The following is a 25,075-nucleotide window of genomic DNA, read 5'->3' on the forward strand; positions in this document are numbered from 1 at the left end:
ATTAGTTGTTCTTGCTTAGACTAGAACAATGAAGTAGAAACAAGAGTGGGCCTCCTAGGGGTAACAGGCTATGTAGCAGAACCCTAGTAAATAAAATGTGGAGTTATGGTTTATTGTTAGGTTAGTGGGGGTGGGGTTTCATAGGTGTCAAATCAGAGCACTGTCTAGCTTGAATCCTGGAATAATTGAATGAATGGGGAAGTAGCAGGGAGTCTACCTACTCTAGAGAAATTCTTTTGAGCCTTTGAAAGACTTTTGTTTTGAGAGTTCTAATTGTAGAGGTCTCTACTATCTCTAGCTCATTTTTATCTTTATTTTAGGAAGGAAGGAAAAGGTAGATGTTTTTTAAATATTGTGAATACTTTAAAAAATGTTGCTAAACTTAAATTTAATATTGAAGTGGAAGTGAAAGTCCTCTTTTTCCCAACATTTTAACTGATAATAACTGAAATCATATGGAAAAGATATTTCAGACTGAAAGCACAGTAATTTTACTTTTGCTCTTCTCAAAGAGACTAAAAGAAGTAGTATACACCATTTTTAAAGTGTGATAATTTGATTGTTGCTCTCCTTCCCTTTCTCTGTTCCCTTTCTCACCTGCAAGTCTCCTTTGACTATTCCCAACCCCAAAGATTAACAAAATATTTTTAGTCTAAAATATGAGGGAAACTTTCGTTGTCTGTGATGTAAATCAGTGTCAGCAATTTATTTCTAAGAGAGCCAAGTGGCCAATTTTCTATTTTGTGAGCCATATAGTATGCTGTAGTTTCCTACTGCTGCCCTTGGAGCATTAAAGCAGCCATAAGCAGCATGTAGATGAACGAACACAAACTTTCCTCCTGTGAAGCTTTGCTTATAAAAGGTGCAGCAGCTGTATATGGACTTCAGGTATAGCTCACTGACCAGTCACTTAAGTGATTATGTAGTTAGCATCATAGTTTGTACTTATAACCTTACTACTAGTAGTTTTAACTTTAAAGGTTTTTTTTTAGCTAATATATAAAATGATAGGTTTCATAATGTTTTCATTCCATTCTATTTTGTTCATTTCAACCTCTATTCTTCCTATTCCCTCCCAGTAGTCCCCTTTACCTCAAATATTTCAAAAAAGCTTTACACTTGAAATTTCATTGGGATGTGTGAAGAATGACCATTAAATGTATTTGGAATTTGTTTGGTTTTTCTTTCCTCTGTAGACTGCAAGACAGTCTTGAATTCATCAATCAGGACAGTAATACATTAAAGGCTGATAGCAGCACAGTTATTAATGGGCTGCTTGGAAATATAGGTAGGTGCTTTATTTTCATTTTATAAAGTTAAAAAATGTTAACAGTATAAGATCTGAAGTCACTTCTTAATTATATAGATTTCTTGTATAACCTACGAACTTCTAATGGTGTAAACAGAAGAAAGGTTGTTTAAATTTCACATGTGTGACCTTTCTATTATTGGAAAAACATTTTTTCTTAGATTTTAATGTAATATTCATTTTGTATCTGTAAAAGAATTTGTCTTTATTGGGTTTTTGTTTTCAAATTAGATGTATTTTTTGATATTGCTATTGAAAGCCATTACCAGTTGTCTGGAATATTATAGTTGGGGAAGACTATCCCTATTCTCTTCTCTACCCTAAAAGTCATTTTAAAATGGTATTCATTTTTATGAATTGTGCTTTATATGAGCAAATGCTCAAATGATTTTTAAGAAGTGTATTAAAATAATAGCTTAATTTAGTTAATTATGGTTCACAATGTGTGATGCATTTTAAAATGGCATAGTATTTCTGCAACTTCTTGTCGAGAAAGCATAGCTAAATTGCTGCTTGATTATTTTTCTGATGAATAATATCAGGGAGTGGACAGCCACCCTTATTTAGTATAAAGTTATTTAGATGATTGTTTTTTCTTTTTAAGATATGGATTTATTGAGATGATTTCAAGCTGCCCTAGTACTTTCTACATACCCTTGAGTAAATTTTATCTTTAAATCTATGATTATTCAAATAAGAGGGTTTTCTTTTTCTCCCTGTTTGAATAGTATAGCATTGTACTCAATAAATATTGTTTTTTAATTTGTTTATTCAAATGAGATGCTATTACACATACAATGTGGGTTAGTCTTAGTGTCACGCCTACTTTATAGTATAGGTCAGCTTATAGAAAAAGTTCTTTCTAATTCATTTGACTTTAATTACTGATTTTAATGAAATAAAACTGCACCAAAGCAAACCTTTAATTTCAGCCCTCAAGAGGGAGAAGTAGGAAGATCTCTGAGTTCAAGGCCAGCCTGGGTTACAAAGTGAGTTCTAGGACAGTGAGGGCTACCCAGAAAAAAATCTGACTCAAAAAACAAAAACAAAAAAGAAGAAAGAAAGAAAGAAAGAAAGAAAGAAAGAAAGAAGAGAGACAGAAAAAACCTGCAACAAAGAAATGCCTTTTTAAAAATTGTGTATTATTTAAAATTCCAAGTACATGTTGAAAGTGGTTCATTTTAATAGTACACATAAACTGATAGTTATAAAAGTAACTTATACTGGTGCTGAAGAGATAGCTCAGCAGTTATGAGCAATGATTGCTCTTCTAAAGGTCTTGAGTTCAATTCTCAACAACCACATATGGCTCATATCCATCTGTTACAGCATCCAGTGCCCTCTTCTGGTGTGTCTGAAGACAGTAACAGTGTACTCACATACATAAAATAAATAAATTAATCTTCAAAAATGTTTTATAAAAAAAGTAAGTCATACTATGGAGGCTAGATATATTTGATCTTTCTCTTCAAAAAGAGGAGAAATTTGATCAATTTAACCAAGATACAGCCTTTAAATAGTGTATGGCTTGCATTTCCACACTCTTAACTATGACTTAAGGATAGTTGAGACCCATTTCTGACTTTGTTTATGTTTCTAGTTGACTAATCAAGTATTTTTTAGCATCTGTAATAAATAGGGCAAGCATTCTGGTAGACCCTGAAGAGGCAGAGGCAAGCTAACACAGTTTCTGCCTCAGTGGATTTATAGTTAGTGAGCATTAGATGGCTAATACAATAACAGAATGGTGTACAAGATTAACATTATATGGTTGTAATTCAAATATAAGCATGAATTCCCTCTTGGAGAATTGTGGAAGGCTTTCTTGAGAACAGGATACCTAAACTTGAAGAGTTATTTATATAGTTCTTGGAAAGAGCTGTCTTGGAAGAAGCAGCAGGACATACCAGACCAAGGACACACCATCATAAAGCATGTAAATAACTTCATGTGAGTAGAGCACACAGTAGAGGGAAAGGAAAGGAAAGAATTGAGGTAAGGGTTTGTGGGAGGCGTTAGAGGGAGGAAAGGGAAGGGAGAAATGATATTAAAACTCAGTCTCGGGGTTGGGGATTTGGCTCAGTGGTAGAGTGCTTGCCTAGCAAGCGCAAGGCCCTGGGTTCGGTCCCCGGTTCCAAAAAAAAAAACCTCAGTCTCAAAAATAAACAAAAAACATGAAAAGAAAGAATTGAGCAAAAGCAAGGTGGCAGAGGGAACTGTGGGCCACAGCAACAAATTGACATTCATGTTCCATGTCGTCACACACCAGTGAGGACACCCTAGTTTCCTCTCTTGTTTTCTAAAGCAAGTGCTGTGACACGATTAGTCATGCAAAGTTTTCATTACTGGAAATGACTGTGAGAAAGAAAATGGGCGAGGTGGGAAAAGCCAAAGGAAACATACATTGTGATACATGTCTGACTCCAAGTAAAAGAGAAAAGTATCAAAGATTACATATCAGTGCCCCAGCCTTTGATAGCTGTCTAAGGAGGAAAGCCTACTTGTCAGAAATGCCTCATGTCTCCCTAGAAAAAGGCCTGGACTTTGTATCCTCTGTATTTAATTACTGGCTGAGAGTATGTTATGGGTAACATATAGCCTTGCACAGATGTCCAATAGATTTAAAAGCACAATTGAAATCTTTTAGATACACTCCCAAGGTTTCCACAGAAAGTTGTTTCAAATCCAGCAACATAATCAGGTCTGATTTATATGTGCAAAAGAATGTGTAGTGAATCTAAGCAGTTGGGATTTACATATGTCAAGAAAAAAAATCTCACCTGAAGGTAAGTCATTGGAAAATAGAAGACCTCACTGACCTCCTGAAAGGGTCCAGTTGTCCTTCAACTACATTTGGAAAACTAGACAGCTGTAGGAATCGATATGTTGAAGAAACATGAAAGAGATTTGATTATATATAGGAATTTCTGGAAAAAAGGAAACCATTGAAAGAATGAAATTAAAGCAAGATATGATAGTTGACAAGAGAAGTTTCTAAGAGAAAATGTTGGTTGGGACCCTAGCTGACTTAGAATTAGCTTAGGAAGATAAGGAAGAGCATCTCAGAACTCATGATAAAGTCTCTAATATCATATGGCTTGGATGTTAGCTATTATTTCATCTTAATCTGGAATTGGCAAAGATGTGTATGGATTTGAGTGACTTTGGAGGTAGAGTGATAAGACAGTTTCAATCTGAAAGCTCTTTGTGCATCTACAGCAATGTCCACATAGTCATTTGTAACGAAATGTAGGGAGGAAGGAGTTTAAAGACGTTAAATTTTGAAATAGCTAGGGAATGTTGAAGAAAGAGTTGACCATTGAGAAATGGAAGGGTTGCTACATTGTAATTACAGAAATTTTTGTTGCAGAAAAAAGTTGTATCAGCAATTTGGGAAATACAGATGCTATTTAAAACAAAAGGCTATCTGTCCTGGGTGTACAATTCCAACATAACTTCTTAGACCAGTGGGTCTCAACCTGTGGGTCACAACCTCCCTTGGGAGAGGGCCATTGAATTAGCCTTTCACAGGAGGTCCCATGTCAGGTATCTTGCATATGAGATATTTGCATTATGATCCATAACAATAGCAGAATTGCAGTTATGAAGTAGCAATGAAAGTAATTTTATAGTGTGTGTGGTGGGGGACGTGGTCACCACAACATGAGGAACTGTATTAAAGGGTCACACCATTAGAATGGTTGAGAACCATTTACTTAGATTGTCATAATTGAATAAAAGCAACATATAATTCAGCTGCTTGGTTTCCAGCTTTAATTCCTTCCCCACATCCATTTCCCATTCCCCCTTCTCCTTCTTTTGGAGAAAGAATTGCTTTTTGTAGCCCTGGATGGCCTGTAACTTTCTATGTAGACCAGGCTGGCTTCAAACTCCTAGAGATCTGCTTGCTTAGTTAAGATGCTACCGCTCCTGGCCTTTATGCTCTTTCTTTGGGTATTCAGGCTACTATTATTTCTTTGTGGTTTTGTGTGTGTATGCGTAGTACTCTTAGGAATATAGGCTGTACTATGTCTCCTGTTTTCATAGTGGTTAACTATGGCTCTAAAAACATCAATTTCTTCTATTATTTACCAGTGGGCTAGCAATAACAATTTTCGTGCTTATTTGTCAGTAAAATTCCTTGATAGATTTACTATGTTCTTGTGGTAAGTGCAGTAACATGATCTTCTTACTGCATTTGCAGGAGAACATTGGAGTCTTTAAAACTGGCTTTTGCCAGATGATAGGTGAATGCCTCAATCCTGGCACTCAGGGGACAGAGTCAGGTGAATCTCTGTGATTTTGAGGCCAGCCTAGTTGATACAATGAGTTCTAGGACAGCCAAGGCTACACAAAGAAACCCTGTCTCCAAACAAACTCCCCTAAAACAAAAATAAAAACAAGTTTGGCAGACATTATGCAGTTACCATTACCTTTTTGAGTGGTTAAAATGTTTTATATTAGGGTTGAGCACTTAAAATAACAGAAGCCTATTGTAATAGAAGCCTATTTCTGTTGTTTTAAATGGATTTATTCATAAATAGGCATGAAACTGTTGTTTGGTATAAACTATGACCAAAAGAACTAAACTTTTTCTAAAAGGAAAATGACTTGAGTTGTTCTTGCTTTGGTTAAAAGTTGCTGTGCTTTACCTGTTGGTCTGCTCCTGTGTTGCTTTACCTCACTTTATTTTCTTGATGCCGTGTGGCTTCTATAACAGGCCTCTTTCATGTGTATTTTGCATTTTTGCCATATAGGTCTTTCACAGTTCTGCAGCCCCAGGCGGGCATTCTCTGAGCAGGGTCCGCTCCGCCTGATCAGGAGCGCCTCTTTCTTTGCAGGTTTGCCATGTGCTGTGTGGGTAGACTAGTCGGTGTGCCCTAGTGGCTAGAACCTCTAGTGAAGCTGTGGAAACAAGAGAATTCTAGTAGAGAATGAAGTCGGGAGGTTATAGCTATGAAAGCATTGCTTACAAAGTAGAGGAACTGACTGCTTTCCATTGGGTATGTTCCTAAACTTTTCACAAAATGTGTCATCAATAGGATTAAAAGTTTTATGAAATTTTAGTTTGTCATTTCTTTCCTCAGTATGTCATAATAATTTTAAACTTTAGATTTACAAAAGAAAAATTTAGTATGTAGCTAGGCTTAGTTATTAGTTATACTGCCCCTTGGAAGTTTTAATGTTATGCTCTCTTGTTTCCATGGCTAAGTAGCTTTTATATTGTAATTCACCAATTGCTGGAAATATCCGATCTTTGTAATTGTTGCAAATTGTCTACACTCTTCTCTAAGGACGACTTTTCTTGGAGCTATGATTTAGATGAACAAGCACTGTTCTAAATAAAAGGCATGTGGGCATAATTATTCACATCATTACGTTGTTAACGGAGTGTGTGCCTTGCTAACATTTTCAGAACAAGAGTCCTGCCGCATTTTGTCACACACTGCACACACACTGATCTTGCACTATCATTTTCTAGTAGGAATTATCAGTCCGTAGATTTCCCCACTGTTTGCTATTATCAGTCTCTCATCATAAGCCCAGCTACATTTGAATTTGAAATCTTCCTGCCTAGGGCTCCTGAGTGATGGGATTATGAATATTTGTCACCACATCCTGCTAATACACTTGTTTTAATTAGAATTTACTTTACATGTAAACATTAGATATGAGCAATTCATACGTATTGTAGAAAACTTGGAAAATATAAAACTAATTTAAAAATATACAGGCTATCCTGCCAGCACTTACACTTACTCACCTGTTTGTTTTTGTTTTCCTATTGCTATGGGTCAAATCCTGGACCTTATATTTGCTGTAAGCCAGCGCTCTATCACTAATTACATCCTTAGCACCCCTACCTGTTTTTAAACATAATTTGTACCATACTGTTTAAACAGTTATCAAACATTTAATTCAGAGTTTTAAATCCTTACTTATGCTTGTGTTTAGACATTGTTACAGACGTAAGCAGAGGGAACTACCATAAAGTTGTCCCTGGCCCGCGTAACTAACACCTATGCTTTTCAGCAGTATGAACATCTGTGTTTTTAAAATATGTTTTCAAAATAGGAAGTTTAGTTACTCAATGCATTCCATATCTTGGATAGTTTTGCATCACATGGTAAATCTTCAGATAAATCTGAAAGCTTGTTCAACTGAGTAATAGCTCCTAGTGTTGGGTCGGTGCCATGCTATTGAAAAAGGAATGCAATGAGATGAAGCATGATCTGGTTTGCGATTTAAAAGGAGCAACATCCACCTCAATACTAGTGTAGTATATGACTGACCATTTACTTTGATTTGTAGTTCACAGCAACCCAATGGACATGCCAGGAAGAGAACTGAGTGAGGACAGAGACAGCGGCATAGCACGCTCTGGTAATGTCACACACTAACCCCACTTTGTTCTGTGATTGTTGTTAGCTGATGTTGATTTTATTTCTATCTCTGTCTTTGTGGTCTAATTCTGTGTCCATTTTGTTCAAATTGGCATTTAATACAAGAGGATTATAGAAAGGATAGAACAAAGTCTCTTAAATTTGGCATTTTTAATGTTTATTATTAATATTAAATATGTTTGGTAGGATGTGCCCTATCAAGCATGTTCAACCTGTGGTCTGATGGCTACATGTGACCAAGGATGGTTTCAAGTGTGCCCTAATACAGACATCATGAATTTATTTAAAACATTATGAGTTGTTTTTGGATTGTTTCTTTGTTTACTATATTGTGGATCTTAATTGAGATGACAGTATCAGGTTGCAATGTCAAAAGGTTGGACACTCCTGATAGAAGTGGCTTAGTCAGGACAAGAAAAAAAAATTGCTCAGGACACTACTTAAAAACCAGAGTAGAAAACCATATCAGTTTACATCTGCTTGCTGCTAGCTAGTGTTGAAATAGTTAGATGGTTTATTGTCTGGAGAAGCTAGGAATTAAAAATTAGTATTATTGTTCCCTCCCCCCTTTTAAAACATGGACTTCAGTGATACTTGTTATGTATCACTGAAACATTTACAGAAAACATTTATTGAAACATGCTGGATATGAAAGTCAGACAGACAGACAGTCAGACAGACAGATGGGGGAGGGAGGTGGGAGGGAGAAAGAGGGAGGAGAGAATGCTAGCCACAGTGTAATGATAAAACAGAAAAAACAAAACAAAACAACAAAAAATCCTGTGTGATATGTTCAGTGATCGATTTATGCAAAGAGGCTCAGAAAAAAAGACACATAGCTTACCTGGGCCGGGGGCAAGTATCAGCAGTGCATTATAGCAAGGCTTCCTGAATTGTGTGTTAGGAAATGACAAGGAGTTAGCCTGGCAAAGACATTTTCAGTTAAAACTAGAACTGTATGTTAGGGCTCTAGACCATTAATAAGAAGAGCCCTCATCTTGGACTTACAATCCTATTAGACACTGGAAACTTGTTTCCTGTGCTTCACGGCAGGCTTGGTCACATCGTATACCCACCTTTACTACTATTGTGAGTCAGTTTAAATACAAAGGGTAATTTTAACTTTCATCCATGTTTTGACCTTTAGGTATGAGTTACAATAACATAAGTTTCAGATGCCTGAGCTCTATTCTCAAAGACTGATTTAGTACAAGATGAGAAAGCTTAGCTGATTTTGGTTGTTTAGAGGTTAAGAGCTCTTACAAAGGACCCAAGTTTGGTTCAAAGCTGGATATAACTGTAGCTCTGGGCAGATCTAAGTCTATTTTCTCTGGAACCTTCACTCTCATGCCCATCCCCCCACCCTCACCCCACCCACACACACATACAAAATTTAGAGTAATAGACATAAAACTTTAAAACAAGAAATCATTTACATTTATAGATAAAGTTGTATTTATTTATTATGTACAGCATGATGTCTATACTGTTCAAGTGGAGTCTACTCATGTGTGTCTGCCACCTTAGAATGCTCCAGAGTGTGCTGTGTAGGGTCTGCTGTCTTTAACACTTAAGTAAAGAATTACTAAAAGTGATAGGCATGACAAGTGGGTGATCCATGAGTACTATACATGACCCCTGTGATGCCGTTCAAACATTTCCAGATCTTCTTCCTAGTTAAAACCCTACTGCAGTCAGTTTGGAATGATGTCAGGTTTCCTTTAAGAATAGTGAGGGTTCAGCCAAGTTTGTGGACACTAAGAGCTGATCGCTTGTTTCCAGTAGCACTGTTTTCTTGGTTGTACTATGCCAAAAATGATTATCGTAGAGACTCTTGTAAATTTAGTATTAATATACGAATTTCCTCCAAGTACACTTTAAAATGGAAAGATGAGGCACATTCATGAAACAAAATAAAATATTTAGTTTACTCTGTTCAACCTGTTAAATAGAAACTTGCCACCATGCTTACTCCTTGACTAATAGTTACATTTGCTCTTCTGCCGTAACAGCATCTCTGAGCAGCCTGCTCATCACCCCATTTCCCTCCCCAAACTCCTCACTCACCCGAAGCTGTGCCAGCAGCTACCAGCGACGTTGGCGACGTAGCCAAACAACAAGTTTGGAAAATGGGGTATTTCCTAGATGGTAAGTTGAGATTGAAAAAGATTGACTAGTTTTTAGAGTTTGAGACTTGTATTTTGTGTATTCGAAGTCTGTAATTGGAAACTTAAAATTTTATTACTTTTTTAATTGTAGCAAGACAGATTAAAAACAATTTTCTGTTTTAATCATTTTTACCATATGGTTCGGTGACACTAAATGCCTTCACACCATCACTACTCCTTAAGTCCTGAACTTTTTCATCTTCCCAAACTGAAGCCCTGAAGTTATTACACAGTAACTCCCTACTCTTCATTTGCCCTTTGTAATCAGTATGCTAATTCTAAACGTTTGTAGTGTAAAATTTTTTAGTTTGTCTAGATGTCTATGAGAATGTATGCCACTTGTGTACGGGTACCCATGGAAGGCAGAGGAAAATCCTTGGATCATGTGTAGACATAGGTGTGTGCACATGTGTCAGGGCACACAGAAAAGAGGCAGTTTTGAGCTGCCTAACATGGATGCTGAGAACTAAACTTGAGTCCTCTGGGAAAGCATAAGTGTTCACAATGGCTGAACTATCACCCCAGCGCTACTATTTTTTATCTCCATAAACTTATAAATACCTTGCATAAGTGGAATCATGAAGTACTTACCCTTCTATATCTGGCTTTTTTTGTTCAGTATGCCTTTGAAGTTCACCTGTGGTGTAGCATATATAAGAAAATTATATTTGTAGCCAAATAACATTACACTAGAAGTACATTTGGGGGTTGGAGGGATGGCACTTTCAGTAAATCGCTTGCTGCGTAAGCATGAGAATTTGTGTTCAGATCCCCAGCACATTACCCATGTAAAAATCCAGGTGCACCTCTTATCCCAGCACTGGGCAAGCAGAAGCAGAAGGATTCCTGAAGCTTGCTGGCCAGAACATTTAGCTGAATTGATGAGCTCCAGGTTCAGTGAACAGACGTCATCTCAGAAAATAAGGTGGCGAATCATTAGGAATATACCCAGTGTCAACCTCTGACCTGTACATACATACCTACATACGTGCACGCACACGTGTGCATATGCGTCCGTGTATGCACAGCAGTATACCCTTTCTCTATTTGTTCAAGAATACATAGATGTTTCTTCTTTTTAGCAGTTGTGAACAGCACTGCTATGAACATGGGTTATAAACATTAGTTTCAGTCTATGCCTTATATCCTTACGGGTATATGCCCAGAAGTGGACTTACTGAGTTGTATAGTTAGTCTATTTTTAAGGAACTGCCATACAGTGACTGTATGATTTCACATTCGTAACAGCAATGTAAAGACAGTCCTGAAATCTTTGTATGTTCACCAACACATTATTTTCTGCTTTAGTTCTGTTTTAGTCATGTGTATGGAAGCCCATAACCACCTGTATGTGAGACGTTATACCTCCATAACCTCCTGTATGCGAGGCGTTATACCTCCGAGTTGTACTCTACCACTGAGTTCCATTCTCAGTCCCACTCCTTAGTAATTTTCATCCCAATGAAACAGAAGTGATTCACAAATGCTTTTTGGTCATTCATACATCATCGTTAGAGGAGTAAATATTCAACCCTTTGCTGTTTGTTTTATTGTTGCTGTTGAGAAGTTAGGAGACATCTTTGAATATTTGGATTATTTGTTCTTTACTAGATACATGGTTTGCACATATTTCCTGCCATTCTGTGGATTGTGTTTGTCTCCTGCTGCTGCTCATGTACTTGAATACAGTTGTTTTTTTGTAGCATTTGTTTCTGTGCTGTTGCTGGTGACTTTTCTGTTCTATCAGAGAAATCATGGCCAAAGTTAGTACGTTGAAGCTCTTTGCTTTCTTCAGAGAGTTCTGGGTTTAAGCACTTTGTTCTTGCCCCACATATTTTAGTGCTTTAATTTTTCATGATTCTATTTAGGCAGCTTGCTCAGTCTCAAGATTTTTTTTTTTTTTAGCTTGTGCTAAAGTACAACTGTAGATTTAGAAACTTAATGTTTCCTCATTTATTTTACTTACTTTCTTTTACTTTCATCAGATACTTTTAGCTTACTTTTTGAACTGGAGTTATCTGCTTCTTTAAGACTTCTAGTAAGAAGCAAGATTCTTAACCATTTCCAACTTGATTCTGGTAAACTCTTTAAAAAAATGAAAAATAGATTTTTTTTGGAGAGGTAACAATTGTTAAACATTGTAAATTTATATTTAATTTGATGAAACAACAGAAGAGCTTTTGCTCACCTACATTGAATTAGCAGGGAGATAAACTATTGATGTTTTAAACAAAAACATTTATTTTTAAGGTCTATAGAAGAAAGCTTTAATCTGTCAGATGAAAGTTGTGGCCCTAACCCAGGAATTGTGAGGAAAAAGAAGATTGCAATTGGGGTAATCTTTTCATTATCCAAAGATGAAGATGAAAATAACAAATTCAATGAATTCTTTTTTTCACATTTTCCTCTCTTTGAAAGCCACATGAACAAATTAAAGAGTGCAATAGAACAGGTAAGTGTGGTCCTTTGTATTTTATTTCTATCTTTTACTTTGCATTTTGTTCCTTTTAATAAGAGTTACGTTTATTCATTTGGAAAACTTTGATAGGTGTCTTGAACTTACTGTACAACCTGCTCCAAGAGCTGCAAACAGATGCAGTGTTGTTAAAGGAGTTGACTGTTTTAGTCAAAGGCCTAAGACAGTTGATTCATAAGAGGCTGTAGGAAACTGGAGGATAGTGCACAGGCACTCCTGAGTTCCTAAGCTAGCAGGGAGTAGGTGGGATGGTGAATACATATGCATTTGAGGTGCTAGGCAGTGCTCTGAGGTGAAGCAGAGCAGTGTTCTTATTTTCCTTTATCTTCCATAGAGTTAAGAGAAAGAGCATTAACGTATGTAAGGTAGTAAAGGCATGGAGCTGATTTATTAGATAGGAAGAAGAGAGCGGAATGTCTGAGCCATCAGACACTTCAACAGGTAGGATCTATTTAAAAGAGATTTAAAGATGGGGCAAGGAAATCATTTGGAATGTTCCACAGAAACTCAGTAGTAACTGGGGATTTTTCTGCTGTAGGGAAGACACAGATGTTTGCTTACATTAAACCAATTAAAAATAGATAATTTTGCTGCACAAATGAATTAATACTGTCTAAGTTTTTCAAGTTTAACATTGGTCATATATATTTTTTAAGTTGGCTGCTCTCCTTTTGTGTAGATTATTAACATCAAAGTTGATAGACTTGTAGTTCTTGTATCTGAAACATTTTGAGTGACTTGAAAAACTTCTTATAGTGTTGTAGTTTGGGATTGGATCTTTTGCATTGGTTTGGTTTGGTTTGGTTGAGATTAGTCTCACTCTATAGCCCAGGCTGGTCTGGTGCTCAGTCCTGTCTTTACTTCTCAGGTGCAGGGTTGCAGTGGGCATCACCTACTTAGAAAAGAACTTTACATTGAGTATAAAGTTTGGTGGGCAGTGTTAAGAATTAAAGGTTACTATAAGTGTTTTCATGTTTTAACAACTTGACCTTCCTACAGTCTAGAATATCAATTATAGAATGATGGACACATTTACATAAACTTACACATTTACATAATGTGACTTGATAATAGAAATTATAAAGTAATTGATAGAAGTCAATAAGCATTTCTTCTAGAACTAACTCGTAAAATATATACTTTTATTATTTTATTGATTTTTGTTTCTAAGCATCCTGGTGATTATTTTGAAGTCTACACTACTTTTTGAACTTTGTGATGTAGTTTTAAAATGTTATTAGCAAGATTAAAGAACAACAATAAATTCTGTCAAACATTCATTTTACCAGTTGCAGATTTCTTGACATTGACTAAAACAGTGCATTTCTCTTTCTTCCTATGAAACTGTCCTTAGAATAATGGAACCTTAAACAAACAAACAATAGATACATAAATACATGGCGTTTTATTTAGCCAATTTGAAATTACATAAAGATTGAAGAATTAAATTCTCATTGGAAAAGTTAAATTTTTCTTTTTTAACCTCCACCACTTGAATTCTGATCCGCTTTCTATCTATATGAAAAGCTTTTCAGTTTGCACTGCATATGCTTTTAAGAAAACAAGTACTAGCCTGGTTGTAGCTCAGTGAGAGAGCCTGCCTAGATGTTTAGGGGATGGATTTTTTTTTGGGGGGGGGGTGTTGATCAGGATAGTTGATCAGGACAATTAGAGAGAAACAAGGAAATACCATATCTTGAGATTCCTGAGTTGAATTGTATTAAATTTCACATTTTTTCAAAGGTATTAAGAATAGTACTTGTGAATACTATTAGTTCAGTCAATGAGTTCCTGTGTATTTTGTTGAGAGAAAAATCTTATAGCTAACATGACTGTAATCCTGGCAGAGGGGAGGTTGGGACTGGAGAATCCCCAAAAGTTTGAGCCCACTCTGAGGTACATAGTTCCAGGGTAGGCTAGGTTACAAAATGAGTAAGTCCTTGTCTCAAAAAACTTATAGATTTTGTTGTTGTAGCCTGCAGACTGTCAATATTCTTTGTGTGTTGATGTTTTGCAGTTTGTTACCACAGAGACATTTTGACAATTGAAATTTTTAAATTTTGTAACAATCATAAATGACAAGTACAAGAGAGAAAACCACTGTAAATAATGTGTGTTAAGGTTGTTTTTTTTTTCCTCCAATGTTGTGACTTTGACTAGTATAAGAATTAACTATGTGGTTGTTTTTAAGGCTATGAAAATGAGCCGGAGATCAGCTGATGCTGGCCAGAGAAGTTTAGCATACAATCGAATAGTTGATGCCTTGACTGAATTCAGGTACTTTCCTCCTCACTTTACCCAAGACAGAGTTGTTTTACAGTATGCTTATGAAGATTGTTTATGTACATAGAAATTTACCTTGTTTAGTAAGATTTAGTTGTTTCTTTTTTCCTTCCTTCCTTCCTTCCTTCCTTCCTTCCTTTCTTTCTTTCTTTCTTTCTTTCTTTCTTTCTTTCTTTCTTTCTTTCTTTGGTTTTGTTATTGGAATTTTTTTTTCTTATTTGTTTTTCGGACAGTCTTACTGCGCTGCCAAGGTGAACTTGGCCCTTGGGGCCTCCTGCCTTAGCCTCCAAGATGCTGGAAATGCATTTCTTTACATTTCTTTCGTCTCATAGCCATATGAAAGTATAATTCAGTTGGGCTGTTGGCTTATGTTGTTAAGTCACATTTGGGAGTTGTTAGAATGTAGTTTTAATCTTAGACCATTTGAGACACAAGTATGAGAAGAGTTCATGTTTGAGCAGAAGTGTAGTTTGTTCTTTCAAGATAGGTATAAAGTTAATTTGCTTCAAGTGAAACTTTATTGGCTTAGTTAAGGCATCCATATGTTTAGGCATAATAAGGTAACTAGAATGAGTTCATCATAACTAAATTTTATTCTTTCTTTCTTTTTTTAATTTTATTTAATTTTTACACTTCAGAATTTATTCCCTTCCTGGTTCACCCTCTATTTCCCATCCTATACCTCCTCCCCACCCACTTGTCTCCATGAGGATGTCCCACTCCCCTACCCCATCAGACCTCTAAACTCCCTGAGGCCTCCAGTGTCTTGAGGCATCTTCTTTGACTGAACCCAGACCCAGTAGTCCTCTGCTGTATATGAGTTGGGGGTCTCATCTCAGCTGGTGTATGCTCCCTGGTTGGTAATCCAGTGTCTGAGAGATCTTAGGGGTCCAGGTTAATTGAGACTGCTGGTTCTACTACAGGGTTACCCTCCTCCTCAGCTTCCTCCAGCTTTTCCCTAATTCAACCACAGGGGTCAGCAACATCCATTGTTTGGGTGCAAATATCTGCATCTGACTCTTTCAGCTACTTGTTGGGTCTTTCGGTCTTTCCCTTTTTGTGAGTACTCCATAGCCTCAGTAAAAGTGTCAGTCCTTGGGACTCCCCTTGAGGTGGATCCCACTTTGGGCTTGTCACTGGACCTTCTTTTCCTCAGTCTCTTCTCCATTTCTGTCCCTGCAGTTCTTTCAGACAGGAACAATTCTGGGTCAGAGTTTTTGACTGTGGGATGGCAACGCCAACCCTCACTTGATGCCCCGTCTTTCTGCAGGAGGTGGGCTCTACAAGTTCACTCTCCACACTGTAGAGCATTTCATCATCACCCTCCCTTTGAGTCCTGAGGGTCTTTCACCTCTCAGGTCTCTGGTACATTCTGGAGTGTCCCCCACCTCCTACCTTCTGAGGTTGCCTGTTTCCATTCTTTCTGCTGGCCCTCAGGGCTTCAGTCCTTTTCCCCCCACCCAATACCAGCTTATGTTCCCCACATCACCCCACCATCCCCTTTCCCACCCAGGTTTCTCCCTATCCCCCCACCCCTTTATAGTTGCTTTCTTTCTTCCTCCCAAGTATAGATTGAGGCGTCCTCACTTAGGCCCTTCAAGTTGACCTTTTAGAGTTCTGTGGACTGCATCTCGGGTATTCTGTACTTTTCTTTTCCTTTCTCTTTTCTTTTCTTTCTTTTCTTTTCTTTTTTGACTAATATGCACATAACTAAGTTTTAAGATGTATATGGGGAGCGGCACAAGAGGTGATGACTTTGCAGTTGAGATCACTTACTGCTCTTGGCAGGAGGGAGGATTCATGGTTTTCAGCACACACATAGCACCTCACAACCATTTATAACCTCAATTCCAGGGAACGTGATGCCATCCTTTGGTCTCAGTAGGCACCAGGCACACACATGTGGTGTATGTGTATATAATCAGCAAGCACTCATTCACTTAAAATAAAATATAAAGTTTATAGTTTTATTACAAATTTGTGTTATATTTGTGTTTTCATAGAATTCTTAATCTATAAAATTCTTGTTACAAAGATTTTATTTTTATCTTACTTAAAATACCTTTAACTCTTCATTGTTGTTTGGGGATTTTTGAGACAGGATATCACTATATATCCCTGGCTGGCTTGAAACTCACTCTATAGGCCAGGCTGAAACTGCACTTAGAGTAGTCCTCTTTTCTTTCTCCCAAGTGCTGAGATTGCATACTTGTGCCACAGTGCCCAGCAAAATGTCAGAGTTCTTACTCATAACTTCTCGGCAGTGATTTTTACTATTTCTTGGGAGAGCATAAAAAAGGTCACAGTAGAGAACTTATAAATGAGCAAGAACTACAGACTTTTTGCTGGGTTGGAGAATTGGCTGGAAGCTCATGAGCCAGCTGCCTGGATTATGCACCATAGTAGAAACAAGAGAGATCCTATGTCACCAAGGTAGAAAGTGAGAACCAACTCCCATAAACTGTCTTCCTGACTTCCATGTATATGCTACTATAGCTAGCGCGCTCGCGCTCTCTCTCTTTCGCTCTCTTGCTCTCTCTGTCTCTCTCGCTCTCTGTCTCTGTCTCTCTTTCTCTGTCCGTCCGTCCTTCCTTCCTTCCTTCTTTTCTTTCTCCTTCCTTCTTTCCTTCCTTCCTACCTTCCTACCTCCCTTTCTTTCTAATGAGAATATTTTAATTAAATGAAACCTTGTATGGGCAAAAGAATTATTTTTATTTTCCTCTTTTAGATTCTAGTTGTTAAAGAAGTTTACTGAAACAAGAAGTAGAATTTTTGGAGATTTCAAAGAATTTTCTAGAGCTATACTACTTAATATAGTTTGGGCCTATAGCCATATATGAGGCTATCTATTTAATACAACTTAAATCAATTCAGTTCCTCCATCTCAGGACTCAAGTTTCAGTTGTTCTGTTACTGCCTGTGATTCTGCACAGACATTGTTAACGTAGTGCATTTGCATCAAAGTGGAAACTATGTTTGAAAATTCTACTGTAGAGAGTGGAACTACTGTTGTGTAGATGCCAGACTTACTTGTTTCTCTTTTTTTAATTTAATTTAATTTAATTTAATTTTTTACTTATCCTGCTCACTGCCCTCCTCCCAGTCACCCCTCCCACAATCCTTCCCTGTACCCCCTTCTCCTCTGAGAGGGGGGTTCCCCTTGCACTTCCTCTCCCACTGAGGCCAGACAAAGCTGCCCATGTACATGCAACAACTTTTGGGATAGCCTCCATTTCAGTAGTTCAGGACCTACAGAAAGCTGCACACATGTGCTGGGAGGCCTAGTTCTAGCTCCTGTGTGTTCTTTGGTTGGTGGTTCAGACTCTGAGAGCCCCAATTTACTTACCAGACTTAGTTGTTCCTAAAACTTCTAATGGGTAGTTGGTTTTTTGTTTTGTTTTGTTTTGATTTTTTTTTTTTGTATTTGCTGATAATTTGTAGCTGGCTTAAATAGAACATATATTTTAGAACTTTAAGGTGGGAAGGGGATCTAGAAAGAACCTAGTACAATCCTTTAGCCTAATAGATGGAAAAAACCTGGTATCCAAAGTAGGAAAACATTGTGCTCTAAGGACACTGTCAGTGGGGGAAAGGGCCAGCTCCAGGTGCAAAGCTAATGTACTTCACTTCACCTACAGACGGTACTCCCTGTGCTACTAGCAGATGGTAAAGAAGGAAAAGTGGGGTGCATTGACTTTTTTTTCCTCCCTCAGAAACTCTAATAATCTAGGAGAAAGTCTTCGGTTGGCAACATAGCCTTTAAGAGTATGTTATTTGGAGAACCACAAATTTTACAATGTGTTTTCTTCTTTTTAGAACAACAATTTGTAATCTTTACACAATGCCAAGAATTGGGGAACCTGTGTGGCTTACAATGATGTCAGGGACTCCAGAAAAGAACCAGCTTTGCCATCGTTTCATGAAGGAATTCACTTTTCTAATGGAAAATGCTTCCAAAAATCAGTATGATTTACTTACTTACTTTATTTATTTATGTATGTATGTATGTTACTTTACTATCACTATGTCTGAATTGAAAGCAAACTTAATTATAGAATTAGGAGAATAACTCTTTGTCTTAATAATTACTACTTATTTATGATTAAGCTGTTCTAAGATGAGCCAATGACAGGATATGGAAGAGTACCACAGAACTATATGGATTAAAAAATAAGCATATCTTTATGCTTAATTAAAATTCCTGATATTACAGAATTCCCCAACTATTCTAATTTTGTATATATATGAATTGCATTCATTTATGATACTTTTGTTTCATAAAGTTTAAAAATGTAAGGAAGTACTCAGATTCCATTCTCAGAATTTTATTTCCATGTGAGTGACAAGGAAGCTTTCCTCAAACACTAAGCAGAAGCAGAGATAAGCTGTGCTGCAGTAAGAGCAGTTTGCTGAGCCACTATGCTCGGGGCTGGCTATTTTATCCTTAGTTTTCCTCTTACTGTTTATCAAGCCTTTAGCATGCATAAGGTGATTCAGATATTTTCATTCTAGTTAATGATAAAGGTTACTTAATACTTTCATTCATTTCCCACTGCCTGAAAATTTGAAAATTAAGGACCTGTTCACTGATTTGTTAGTGAACTGCAGATTAAATACTGAAAATGATTCATATTTTAAGTAAAAAGCTTTTTTTAAAATTTTGTAGTTGTGATCTGAAATTTTCCTTATTGATCTTTTAGTATTAAACTTTGAATTGCTCTTCAAAGAAATATAGGGGTTCTTTTCCTGGTTGGTGTACCTGTCTTTACTTCTCACCTCTTCTTTTTAATAACTGCCATTCAGTAACCTTAAAATAGGCATTCTCATTGTTTACTGTAGCAAACATTTTATTTAGCGTTCAGGAGTGCGGATTGGAAAGTAATAGGAGACATTTTGTTTTCAGATTCTTGCCAGCTCTCATTACTGCAGTTTTGACCAATCATCTTGCCTGGGTTCCAACAGTCATGCCAAATGGACAGCCACCTATAAAAATATTTTTAGAAAAACATTCCTCTCAGAGTGTGGGCATGTTGGCAAAGACTCATCCATATAACCCTCTTTGGGCACAACTTGGTATGTAGTCTGAACATCATATACTGTGTATAAACTTAAAACTCATTTTTAAGCAAAAACTAACTAAATACAGTCTTTTTGTCAGTTTTATTCTAGAGTGTCTCTGATACTTGCCCCTTCTTGTCTGCTAAATTGTCCTGTTGTCTTCTGCCTGCTCACATTCCTTACAGCTAAAGAACTGTGGGTGGAGTAGAAGGAGTGCACTACAGCTACGTTAACTTTGATATATGAAATCAACTTCAAATTCTGTATCTAAGGGTTGTGCAAAGAGTATATAAGAGGATATAAAGATGGATGAATAATTTTATCATTGTTTCAAAAGATTTACAGTCATAATACTATAGGCAGCATGTATTTTTTACAATAATGGAAATGCAAATTGATAAGTTATGTGAAATGAAAGATGAGTGGTAGCCTAGGAGGGGGAGTCAGTCTTTGCACTGTTGGGTACACCTGGCCGAGAAACTTGACAATAGCAGAGATAAGGAAGATGAGCACCGTGCAGTTAGGGATTCTGACCATTAGAGTATTAAGCTAGTGTGCATTGAAGTTTAGGTGAGGACTTTAGAAAACAGCCACACAAGGAAAGTTTAAGGAGATGATGTGGGGAGAGTCAGGTGGAACCTACCATGACAGACTCACCAGGCCAAAGCCGTTTCAGTTCATTGGATGTTTAGTGAGAATTGGGAGGATTATGTTAGAATGATGTTGTCATATTCTAGCCAGTTTATTAGCCAGATGAAAAAATGTATCACAATTCTGTCTGCAGCATATATTCACTCAAGATTTATGTTCATTCTTTCAAAAATATGGCTGTTTTATAACATGAAAGTAAAGGTTTTTAAATAAGTATATTGAAAATTTGTAAAAGGGCTTTATATTGATGTATTTGTTTTCATTTATAAGTTTTTGTTTTGCATTTGAGTTAAAGGTTTAATTTGACCCATAAAAAAAAAATACAAAAACACAACTCCTGCTGCACTCTATGCCACCACTGTCCCTCTCCTCTTCCTGTAGCAGTTACTGTGTTTTTTCCTTTCTACATTTGACTATGGCCTCCTTTATAACAGACTTCACCTAGATAAAGTTCCTTTGTGTGACACTTAGTGTAGAGAATTTTCTTATTTTTAAGTTTGACTTTGAAAACTAGCTCTTTGAGGTTTTAAAACCACACCAGCTGTTTAGAAACACAGCTAAAAAAACCCCTCTCTTCACCTTTCTCCCTGAGTAAAACCACTCATCCTACTTTCCTGAATAATCAGCCATCTTGTAAAGTACTTGAGAGTAAATTATGAACGTGTATGAGGAGATTTCTCAAGATCGAAAGACTGTTTAGCTGTGTTTCTTATCCTTTTCATTGCAGGAGATTTGTATGGCGCTATTGGGTCTCCAGTACGGTTAGCAAGAACTGTAGTAGTTGGCAAACGACAAGACCTGGTCCAGAGACTGCTTTATTTTCTTACTTACTTTATCAGATGCTCTGAACTTCAAGAAACCCATCTTTTAGAAAATGGAGAAGACGAAGCCATTGTTATGCCAGGCACAGTGATTACTACCACTTTAGAAAAGGGGGAAGTAGAGGAATCTGAGTATGTGCTGATCACAGTGCATAGGAACAAAAGCAGCTTGCTCTTTAAAGAGTCAGAAGAGACAGGAACTTCCAACTGTAACTGTAAATATTGCAGCCATCCACTCCTTGGGCAAAATACAGAGAATGTGTCTCAACTAGAGAGAGAAGATATTCAAGACAACTCTAAGGAATTGCTGGGAATTTCAGATGAATGCCAAAAGATTCCTCCTCCTGACTGCCAAGAAGAAAATGCTACTGATGTTCAGCGGTACAGAGATAAATTAAGAGCTCGTCTTGACACCAAGTTAGAGACAATTGTTTGTACAGGGTCTGCTCCAGCAGACAAATGTGTGTTGTCAGAGACAGGCTTGGAGCCAACAGAAGAATCCTGGCAGAGTAAGGAATTGCTGGATTCAGATAATCAAACAGGCACAGCGATGAGACCTACAGGGATAGTTGTAGAAAAGAAACCTCCAGATAAGACTGTGCCCAGTGCATTTTCCTGTGAGTTAACTCAGACAAAGGTTACTTTCTTGATTGGAGATTCTATGTCACCTGATTCAGATACTGAACTTCGGAGTCAGGCTGTGGTGGATCAGATTAACAGACATCATAGCAAACCACTGAAGGAAGACAGAGGAGTGACTGAGAAGCATCAAGAAAATAAAATCACTAAGGACCAATCTGGAGGCTCTGGCACACATAACATGGTTTCTGGAGAGTCCTGTGAGCTTCCTTGTTGGAGTCATTCAGATCCAGAAAGCATGAGCCTCTTTGATGAATATTTTAATGATGATTCGATTGAAACCAGGACTATTGATGATGTTCCAGTTAAAACAAGTACAGATAGTAAAGAGTATTGCTGTATGTTGGAGTATCCAAAAAGATTGTATACAAAAGATAACAAACAGCAAAATGAACTTTGTAAATGTATAGAAACAGTTCATCAAGATTCGTGTAATGCCTGCTTTCCTCAGCAGGACCAGAGAGATGCCCTCTCTATTCTTGTCCCCCATGGGGATAAAGAGAGTTCAGACAAAAAAATTGCTGTAGGAACTGAATGGGACATTCCAAGAAATGAAAGTTCAGATAGTGCCCTTGGAGATAGTGAGAGTGAAGACACAGGTCCTGACATAAGAAGACAAGTTGGCAGTTACTGTGGAGGGGATCAGGAAGATTGGGCAGAAGAGGATGAGATACCTTTCCCTGGGTGAGTAGAAAGTTTTCTCCTGAACCAGACCCTGCAGAAGCGTGTAATATTCTTTGGTTTAGCCAGTCTCCAGAGATTGGGAGCATCTAACTTTAAAGAGGTTACGGCTCCAAGATGGCTCTGCAGTAAAAAGCACCTGCCGTATGGGCCAGATAATCTAGGTTTGAGTCCTGAAATCCACCGCTTCAGAAGGAGAGAGTTGACTCCCAAGGGTTGCACACTGACTTCATGCAATTATACCCAAAGTAATGATTAATAAGATAATTTTTAATGTTGTTTTACTGGTCAAATTCTTTTACTCAGAATGAGAATTCAAGATTATTCTCCGTATGATCCCCTGTGGAGGCATCAGAGACAATAAAGAAGTGAAATGTAGGAAGTTGGTCTTTTCTTAGTTTTCAAACCATTTTGGAGTGAATTATGTACATACACATTCCCAAAGTGACCTATGACAAGCCTGACACTTAGGGGGAATCTTTCAGGTAGTAGGGAATAAATAAATTTAGCCAGCACAAAGAGGGAATGTATATTTAAGGTCAAGTATGCAAGGAAAATATCACTGCTTTGATATTTGATATTTGATATCGTACAGAGCCAGATTTTTAGCTACTTTCTTTGCTTTACACACTGGTTTTCATAGTCCGATTGTATTAGGAACATGTTTCAAATATTTGTAAGGTACGGCCTTCTAAGTATAGACGAGTCATGCTGTTCTTGAGACCTCCTCCAAGAGAGAACAGTATTTTGTTGTTTGTTTTAGACCTTGGGCCACTTTTTTATATAAGGCTAACTTTATTCCTTATATGGTGTATAAATAGCAAGGGTACTGGAAAGACAGATTAGTAGATTTATAACCTTCCCCACCCCATCTTTCGCCACTGGTAAAAGATGTTTATTACTTAGTATATTTCTTTCTTTCTTTCTTTCCTTCCTTTGGTCATCTTTCTTCTAGGTCAAAGTTGATTGAAGTGAGTGCTGTTCAGCCCAACATTGCCAACTTTGGAAGATCCTTGCTGGGTGGCTACTGCTCATCTTATGTTCCTGACTTTGTTCTTCAAGGAATTGGGAGTGATGAGAGGCTCCGTCAGTGCCTGGCATCAGATTTGTCCCATGCTGTGCAGGTGAGATATCTTCAAAAAACCTGAGTATATTTAAAGCAAACTGTTACTATTCTGTTACAACCCAGATCCTGCCTGGTATTTTAGTTTTAGCCAAGCTGTGATCATATAAGATAGTTATTATTCTCTGAATTGTCACTTCATATATAGCATCTATGTCTTTGTATTTATCATTGTGCAAACAAGAATTAAATCTAGGAATCTCCCAAATGGAAATTTGAAATATAAAAAATATTTTAGATACTCATACTATCAAAAATTTGAGGTTTCCGCTCCCCTCTTACTTCTCTCTTACTCTTTGTTCTCCTCTGTTCTTGCCCCCTTCCCCACTCCCACCACGTACTCATGGCCGGCCACCTTTCTTCTACTCTTCTCTCATTAAACCTCTCCACATGGAAAAAAAAATTTTTTTGAGGTTTCCAAGAGAGTATTTAATTCCCTTGTCAGATGATTGCTTATATACAGAAACAGAACTGATCGTGTGTGTGAGATCGTTTATTCTGTAGCTTTCCTGAGCTCTGAACTGTTGTGCTAGTTTTTCATATTAAATCCTTGGTGTTCTTACACATAGTTCATGCCATCAGTGAACAGTGTTAGGTTTTGCATTCCAGTCTTGATTATATAGGTTCAAATCTGTACAGTGGTGCATGGAAAGAAAGGGAGACAGAAGATGGTATTATCTTGCTCCTTATACTAGAAGAAAGCATCAAGTCTTTCATATTAGGAGTGTTATTGATAGGATTTTTATAAATTGATACCCTTTTCACACGTGGAAGGACCTTCTATTCCAAGTCATTGGTTTTTGTTGTTGTTGTTGTTAGGTGATGGTGTTGCTTGCTCATTTTGATTGTTCTGATAGTTTGGGGGTTTATTTTGTTTTACTTGGATTTGAAATAGTCTTGCTGTATAGCACAAACTGATCTAAAATTTTCAATTCTTAATCTCGTTTTTTTTATAATTTAATTTGATTTTTTTTTTTTTTTTTTTTTTTTTTACTTATTTACTTTACATCCCACTCACTTTCCCTTTCCTGGTCACCCTCTTCCCCACAATCTTTCTTCCATTCCCCATCTCCTTCTCCTTTGAACTGCTGGGGGCCCTTCTAGTTATTTCTCACACCTTGGCACTTCAGGTCTCTGGGAGGCTTTCTTTCCCTGTGAATCCAGACAGGGCAGCCCAGCTAGTAGAACATATCCCACATATAAGCAACCCATTCCAATTGTTCAGGACTCTTAGGAAGGCCAAGCTGCAGCTGCACATCTGCTACATACGTGCAGGGAGGCCTAGGTCCAGACCATGTATGTTTTTTGATTGGTGGTTCAGTCTCTGAGAGCCCCAGAGGTCCAGGTTTGTTGACTCTGTTGGTTCTCCTGTGGAGTTCCTGTTCCCGTTCAGACCAGCAATCCTTCTTCCTGTTCTTCCACAAGAGTCCCAGGCTCCATCCACTGTGTGGCTGTGGGTGTC

The 25,075-nt window shown here is 37.4% G+C and overlaps 1 protein-coding gene across 3 annotated transcripts in view; it reads left to right on the forward strand.

Annotated features, from left to right (window-relative positions):
* Fnip1 (folliculin interacting protein 1) overlaps positions 1–25,075 on the forward strand; it is an 83,121-nt gene that overhangs the window by 45,860 nt on the left and 12,186 nt on the right. For 2 of the 3 annotated variants that reach the window (NM_001271163.2, XM_039084998.2), the window contains exons 6-15: positions 1,197–1,288; positions 6,067–6,150; positions 7,622–7,693; positions 9,726–9,861; positions 12,132–12,333; positions 14,549–14,634; positions 18,457–18,603; positions 19,544–19,713; positions 21,077–22,493; positions 23,446–23,614. In NM_001271163.2, coding sequence (NP_001258092.2) covers positions 1,197–1,288; positions 6,067–6,150; positions 7,622–7,693; positions 9,726–9,861; positions 12,132–12,333; positions 14,549–14,634; positions 18,457–18,603; positions 19,544–19,713; positions 21,077–22,493; positions 23,446–23,614 — 2,575 coding nt within the window. The remainder of the gene's footprint in view (positions 1–1,196; positions 1,289–6,066; positions 6,151–7,621; positions 7,694–9,725; positions 9,862–12,131; positions 12,334–14,548; positions 14,635–18,456; positions 18,604–19,543; positions 19,714–21,076; positions 22,494–23,445; positions 23,615–25,075) is intronic. The other variant, XM_039084999.2, reaches the window with a different exon arrangement.

This window comes from Rattus norvegicus, chromosome 10, assembly GCF_036323735.1.
Source record: "Rattus norvegicus strain BN/NHsdMcwi chromosome 10, GRCr8, whole genome shotgun sequence".
NCBI classification, from domain to species: domain Eukaryota; kingdom Metazoa; phylum Chordata; class Mammalia; order Rodentia; family Muridae; genus Rattus; species Rattus norvegicus.